The sequence below is a fragment of the Mytilus trossulus genome, chromosome 10 (assembly GCF_036588685.1).
Source record: "Mytilus trossulus isolate FHL-02 chromosome 10, PNRI_Mtr1.1.1.hap1, whole genome shotgun sequence".
Classification (NCBI taxonomy): domain Eukaryota; kingdom Metazoa; phylum Mollusca; class Bivalvia; order Mytilida; family Mytilidae; genus Mytilus; species Mytilus trossulus.
The window spans coordinates 48,115,187-48,123,371 of NC_086382.1; the positions used below are offsets into that span (position 1 = coordinate 48,115,187).

The following is an 8,185-nucleotide window of genomic DNA, read 5'->3' on the forward strand; positions in this document are numbered from 1 at the left end:
ACATTGAAGACCTGTTGGTGACCTTCTGCTGTTTTTTTCTTTGGTCGGGTTGTTGTCTCTTTGATACATTCCCCATTTCCACTCTCAATTTTACTAGTATTCAATTCGCCACACTATCCTGAATCGAGTGTAACATGTAAACAGACTCACGGTACTAGTACCAGTATTTAATTTGCCACACTATCTTGTACTGAGTGTAACAAGGTGACAGATGATTTTCAATACTAAGAAGTATGTCAAGTTCAATCTTGTCTCTTGTGTAAACGGGTATCTATTCAATACGCCATGCTCTATAATAAAAATGATATTGGTGATGAAATGCATTATATATTAGTATGTAACAAGTATGGACACAGACGCAAATTGTCAGTGGGGTTAAAGGTCGTTACAAATGTATTGAAAGCTAGACTGGAAATGTGTATTAACAAATTGAGTTGATGTGTACATGTCTTCATTCAAATGCATTGACTGATAAAAGGGGGGGGGGGGGGCTTCAACTACCACCCCTCTCTGTGGATTAGTTGTTTGAGTGTTTGAATATGGAGTTTGTTAATAAATAGCTGCACTGTAAGCGCATGATATGTCTTGATTCCTTTTAAGCTTGCTTAAAGGTTGAACTATTTTGTTTTGTACAATTATTAGTCTATTTGTTTTCTCATTTCATTTGTTTTATATTTGTCATTTTAAGGTCTTTTATAGCTGACTGTGCTGTATGAGCTTTTGTCATTGTTGAAGGCTATTTGGGGACCTGTAGTTGTTAATCTTGTTTTAAATTTTGGAATGTAGCAACAGACTTAGACAATTCACCCAAGTTTTATAAAATGATGTGGAAGTGTTTATGTGAAAAATTGAGATGGGAAATGAGGAAAGTGTCAAAGTGACAACAACCCAACCATAGAGTAGACAACAGCTGAAGGCCTCCAATGGGTTTTCAATGTAGCCAGAAACTCCTGCACTTATAGGTGTCCAAAAACTATAAAATCCCTTCTTTTTTTAGCATATATAAAAATTCATAACACAAAAATGTATAATCTGAAATTTATTACAATCAAAAGGGACCTAAGGTCAATAGTGTAAACAATTCACCAAAGTTTAATTAAAGGTGATGGATGCATTTTTGTGTTATTGTTCAAAATTGGAAAATTGTCTCTTTTTAAAGGATAAAATCTCTCTTCATAACATGGAAATGAAAATTCGAAAATTTATAAAATCGATGTGGAGCTTATGTCAATAGATATAAACGTTTCAACAAATGTTTTTGAAAGTAGGGGGAAGTGTTTTCTAGTTATTGTCTGAAGTGTGGATGGTGGACTGATAGACAACAGTATACTATATTATGTTGTGTGTGAGACATTGGTATAATAAAATGGTTTCGAATGAATAATGATTAGAAACTGTTTAATGCAGTTATTGAGGGAACAACAGTGAAGAAATTCCTGAGATCAATGCGTTTGAATCCGAAGAATTCAATTTTTGTTGAAATGAAACAAAGTTCAATTTTTGACCCTTTGGATCTTAATGTAGACCAATTTGAAAAAGGGACAATCCTGTGCAATTGAATATTTCTTGCTATTGTGCAATACTGTGCAATTAAAAATTTCTTGCTATTGCACAATACTGTGCAATTGGAGATTTCTTGCTATTGTGCAATACTGTGCAATTGAACATTACTAGCTATTGAACAATACTGTGCAATTGAAGATTTCTTGCTATTGCAGAATACTGCACAATTGAAAATTTCTTGCTATTGCACAATACTTAGTATAATAATTTTTGACCCCGATTTGGACCAACTTGAAAACTGGGCCCATTATATATTAGTATGTAAATACTTTGAAGAAAACAGGAAACATTGCCTGTCAAATTATTATTTAAAAAATGCAAATATTGTCAAATACAATCAGATTATGTCTTCAAAACAGATCAGAATAGATTAAACTATGTTAATTCATAAAGATTATTAACACAGGTGTATGTGCTCCTGGCTAAAATGGACTTCATATATGGTATTAGCAACTATTTTGTTTGTTCTGTCTTGTTGTAAATATTGTACATAATTCATTTGTCTTCTCTGTACCTATGTCATATGGTTAATTGAGAATAAAGATATATGTCCTGAGTGTAACATATAGACCGATATATATATATTCAATACGACAAGCTCTATCCTGTCACGAGTGTTACAAATAGTCCGGTATCTATTCAATACGCTTAGCTCTCTCTTGTCATGAGTGAAGCAAGAATACAAGTATCTAGTCAATTATACACCAAGCTCTATCATGTCTATATTGCCGAAGAGTAAAAGAGGGACAGTCAAACTCATAAATCTAAAACAAACTGACAACGCCATGGCTAAAAATGAAAAAGACAAAAAGACAAACAATAGTACACATGACCCAACATAGAAAACGAAAGAATAAACAACACGAACCCCACCAAAAACTAGGGGTGATCTCAGGTGCTCCGGAAGGGTAAGCAGATCCTGCTCCACATGTGGCACCCGTCGTGTTGCTTATGTGATAACAAATCCGGTAAATAGTCTAATTCGGTAAGTTACATTCATGAAAGGGAAGGGGATTGTAGTTACGACGTTAGGAACATATCCGATATCATTTGTTAAACGGTCATTCCATAACGGTCAACCAACTCGTGATGGCGTCCGTAAAATTTACGCAGGGATGATTTCAACGTCACCATTTGGAACTCTTAGTTTAATAGCTTCCTCGTGAGCAGCAACCCTCTACCAAGAAAATCATGATAGGAAATGCAAGCACGGGAATATCGTATCCATTGGGAGATATATACCCCGTATGCAGTTGTTGCTGGGATGTTGCTTCTTAGAAAGGGAAAGTTCACAATTGGAAAACTGAAATCATCTCTTTTGTCGTAAAATGTTGTTTTCAACCGACCCTCATTGTCAATTTCTAGATGAAAGTCAAACTAAGTAGACAGGTATTTTTTCAATAAGCCAAGCTATATCTTGTCAGAATGTAACAAGTACACACCTGAAGTAGACATACCTATTCAATACACCAAGCTCTATCTTACCTGAGTGAAACAATTAAACGAGTATATATTCTATACGCCAAGGTACATGTATCTATACAATACGAAGAACTACATTGTAGCAAGTAGACAAGTATCTAAATTATATTTAATACGATACGGGAGTACTAAGACATGTATCTATTAAATACGCAAAGCTCTGTTTTGTCCCAAGTGTATCAAAATAGTCGCTGAACACAAAATAATTATACTGATATTGTGTATTTTAAACTAAAACCGAAATCATCAAAATTTCTTTGTTTATATATAATAAAAGATTGGAAAATATGTGGAAGCCTATTCAACATTAATAAATCACACAAATCCCCCATCTTGTTTTTATTATAAACTCTATGTATAATGAACATAACATGTACATGAGAACTATAATTGTGATGAAAAAAATATATGGAACGCAAGGGTAACAATTTGTTAATTGTTCTTCTGACGATGGAAATAAATATATATATTGTACTACAGACGTTAAGATAATCATATTTAATACTGAAATAATTCACAAGTAGTTACTGTATCCCATGACAAACACAACGTGACGTAGTCCGAGATTACTTTGACGTCAAACGGATGTTTTGCCAGACAAGCTGGGGCTCATCCCATATCAAAAAGTGGATGTTTTCCCATCCAAAATAGATGCGCTGCTTCGACGATTCTGGTGCCAACTAACAGCCTTGGAATTATATAAATCGGGTGTTAATTTTTTTGTGAGCTTTTCTCATCACTAGGCTTCCGGCGTCCGTCATCGTCGTCCGGCGTCGTCTGTTAACTCTAACAAAAATCTTCTCACCTAAAACTGCTGGGCCAAATTTCCACCATCACCGAAACACAATTTTGTCATGAATCCATCTGTGTCCTTTGTTTAATATGCACATACATTGTAGACCAAGTTGAGCGACACAGGCTCTTTAAAGCCACTAGTTCATTTATCTCTTCATTTATGTAAGCTTCATCTACCTGCCACCCTTTTTTCAAATTTAATTAGTTTTCACAGCGACCCATCGATTCAGACATTTTTACTTTTATTTTCAAAAGGACGTCAAGATAATCACGTGACCACGAGAAAAAAATGATGATTTATGCAAATGACCATAATCAAACACTTCTTTTATTTACTATGCAAGTAATCTAAATGCCCGAGAGCTTCACATTGTTATGGTTGGCACTACATGATTCATACCGATCTCATGTAAAGGAGGTGAAAAATCGTGGTTGGCTACTAAATGTTAAACATCAATCTCTTATAAAGGAGGTGAAAGAGTATAACTATTTGCATGTTTGAGTTGCGAGGTCGCGAGATCTCTCGTAACTTGACGTCCTTTTGACAATAAAAGTTAAAATTTTCAATCGATGGGTCACTGGAAAAACTGTTTAAATATGAAAAAATAGAGGGTGGCAGGAAGGTGAAGTTTACATTAATGAAGAGGTAAATGAAAAATGAACAAATTGACTTTATATAATGCCAAGGCCGTTAGTTGCGGTAGAAGCGACGAAGCAGCGCATCTATTTTGAATGGGCAAATATCCACTTTTTGATATGGGACGAGCTCTCACCTCCCACGGCCCAAGCTTGTCTGACAAAACAGCCGTTGCGCGTCAGAGTTATCTCGGACTTAACGTAACGGGACAACTATATCACGTTATTTAATCCATTTTATTACTATCTTTTTTCGGGCTGTTGTATCAAAAACTTAAGATCATTTAGACAAGTTGTTATTTACATAATTGCAAAAATTGTCTGTCTTCTGAATAGTCACATATTTTTTTTATTGTACTCGGATGATCCTGATGATTAGGTGACTGATATGACCATCAACAAATGATATATGATGATTAGGTGACTGATATGACCATCAACAAATGATATATGATGATTAGGTGACTGATATGACATCAACAAATGATCTCTGATGATAAGGTGACTGATATGACCATCATCATAAATGATCTCTGACGATAAGGTGACTGATATAACCATAAAAAATGATCTCTAATAATTAAGTGACTGATTTGACCATCGACAAATGATATTTGGTGATTAGGTGACTGATATGACCATCGAAAAATGATATCTGATGGTTAGGTGACTGAAATGACCATCAAGAAATTATCTCTGATGATTAAGTGACTGATATGACCATAAAAAATTATCTCTGATGATTAGGTGACTGATATGACACCAACAAATGATCTCTGATGGTTAGGTGACTGATATGACCATCAACAAATAATCTCTGATGGTTAGGTGACTGATATAACCATAAAAAATGATCTCTAATAATTAAGTGACTGATTTGACCATCGACAAATGATATTTGGTGATTAGGTGACTGATATGACCATCGAAAAATGATATCTGATGGTTAGGTGACTGAAATGACCATCAAGAAATTATCTCTGATGATTAAGTGACTGATATGACCATAAAAAATTATTTCTGATGATTAGGTGACTGATATGACCATCAAAAATGATCTCTGAAGATTAGGTGACTGATATGACCATCAACAAATGATATCTGGTGATTAGGTGACTGAAATGACATCAACAAATGATCTCTGAAGATTAGGTAACTGATATGACCATCAAAAATGATCTCTGAAGATTAGGTGACTGATATGATCATCAACAAATGATATCTGGTGATTAGGTGACTGATATGACCATCAACAAATGATATCTGGTGATTAGGTGACTGATATGACACCAACAAATGATATCTGATGGTTAGGTGACTGAAATGACCATCAAGAAATTATCTCTGATGATTAAGTGACTGATATGACCATAAAAAATGATCTCTGATGGTTAGGTGACTGATAAGACATCAACAAAAGATCTCTGACGGTAAGGTGACTGATAAGACGTCAACAAATGATCTCTGATGATTAAGTGACTGAAATGACATCAACAAATGATCTCTGATGATTAGGTGACTGATAAGACATCAACAAAAGATCTCTGACGGTAAGGTGACTGATAAGACGTCAACAAATGATCTCTGATGATTAGGTGACTGATATGACCATCAACAAATGATCTCGGATGAAAAGTTGACTGATATGACCATCAACAAATGATCTCTGATTAACAATGGTCGGAGAACTGAAGATCTCACAGGATGAAGTTCGGCGGACATTAGCTCATGGAGACATTATTAATTACTATAATATCATGGGAATAATCAATGAATAGAACAAACCAATCTTTACAATGTTGACTAAATAACCTGCAATGCTTAGAAATTCAAAATTGATTCAACTGTGTTGACGACTTTTTTCTTTCTTTAAGATCTTAGGCAAGAAAAAGAAGAAAAAAAGCGGAGAAGAAATAAAAAAAACAAGATAAATCATTATGACTGACAACAACAAAAACCCAGCGAATTGTATGAATGTATTCCTTGGTCAAAACACAGGTAATTTTTAACAAAGGGAGACACGAGATTTACTGCTGTGGAAAACAATTGTACTAGTCAAGTTTGTAGTAAAGGATTAGAACAAGAAAATATGACCGAGTATACTGGTCAAGTGTGTGATAAAGGGTTGACAACGGAAGAAAAGTCCGAGAATACTGGTCAATTGTGTGATAAAGGATTGAAAAGTGTTGAAAAGTCCGACATTTTTCAAGAGTATCGTAATAGATTGAAAATTACAAAAAATCCGACACTACTTATCAATTTCATGGTAAAAGATCTAGAGCGGTAGAGAAGTCCGAGGAACATATAACAATTCGATGTGGCGATAAAAGGTTTAAATGTGACATATATAATAAAGGATTTAATAAAACATTTATCTTACAATCGCATTCTCAAAAACCAACTCAGTCTGATGATAAACGTTTTACCTGTGATGTCTGTGGTAAAAGTTTTGGTCTTGAACAGCACTTAAAGTCACACATGCGTATACACAATGAGGGTAAACCTTTCAATTGTGACGTGTGTGCGAAAGCATTTAAACGACCCATTCAATTAAAGTCTCACATGATTATGCACAATAATGATAAACCTTTTAAGTGTGACGTATGTGGGAAAGCGTTTAAACGATCTAGTCAATTAAATTCACACATGCGTATATGTTCCGGACCATATGAGTATTTGGACCATACGCGTATGGTCATGACCATATGGGTATATACTCATATGGTCGGGGTAATTAACACTCTGTTACAATTTACTTTTAATACTTCTAAACTCTTCGTATGGTATGACCGATTCTTAAAAAAGACGGTATCATATAGGTGATTTTCAAGATTATTATATTATCATAAAAAGATAAACTAAATAAAAATTAGAATTTTAACTTAGTTAATTTTATTTACTTGTCAAAACTATAATAAACACATTTTATTCCGATGGTCATTATTTACCGATGGTTATTACCGATTTGTTATTACGCGTGAATAGCAATATGTCGATTAAAAAAAAAAATATCAAAAAATTTCTTATTGAACTGTTACACAAGTGAAGAAGTCATTGGAAAGTAACATAGTTTATTTAAGTTGTCTTGTGAATATGGTGTATTGCAGTCATGTTACAATATTTGAGACCTAGAGCTTCTTAAAAACACCATAGACATATCGGAATGACCAAAGACCTCGGTATCACTGTACACATCTACATAAAGGCTAGATTTTCCCTCGCAAACTAAAGGTGTAAATGAAAAGGTTCGTGCACAACCAAGACTTGCAAATGCAAAAAAAACTAAGGTACCGTGTGGAAGTAAATGTCACTCCAAGCCTTCATGCAAGAATGTAATTAACGATGAAAATTAACTATGGCATCAATATTTAAATTGTACGTAGTATTTGAATTATAAAAAAATAGATTGTCATGTAACCATCATTGTTTTTTAGTTAAAGTTTTTATATAATTGAAACTTTTATAATGTAATTTAAAAAAAAATATACCTACATGGTCCAAATACTCATATGGTCCGGCCCGTTAATAACCAAACGAGTATTATACTCATATGGTCCGACCATACGCGTACGGTCATGACCATACGCGTATGGTCCAAATACTCATATGGTCCGGAACATATACACAATGACGATAAACCTTACAATTGCGGGTTATGTGATAAAGATTTTAATCGCCGGCAAAATTTACAGAAACACATGAGTATACA

General features: G+C 34.2%; 1 protein-coding gene across 1 annotated transcript in view; it reads right to left on the reverse strand.

Annotated features, from left to right (window-relative positions):
• Positions 1–7,037, reverse strand: part of LOC134687965 (receptor-type tyrosine-protein phosphatase alpha-like) — a 33,956-nt gene extending 26,919 nt beyond the window's left edge. Inside the window, exon 1 of the mRNA XM_063548430.1 lies at positions 6,903–7,037. Within this exon, the coding sequence (XP_063404500.1) occupies positions 6,903–7,022 (120 nt within the window). The 5' untranslated portion in view covers positions 7,023–7,037. The remainder of the gene's footprint in view (positions 1–6,902) is intronic.
• Between the last annotated feature and the right edge of the window lie 1,148 nt (positions 7,038–8,185).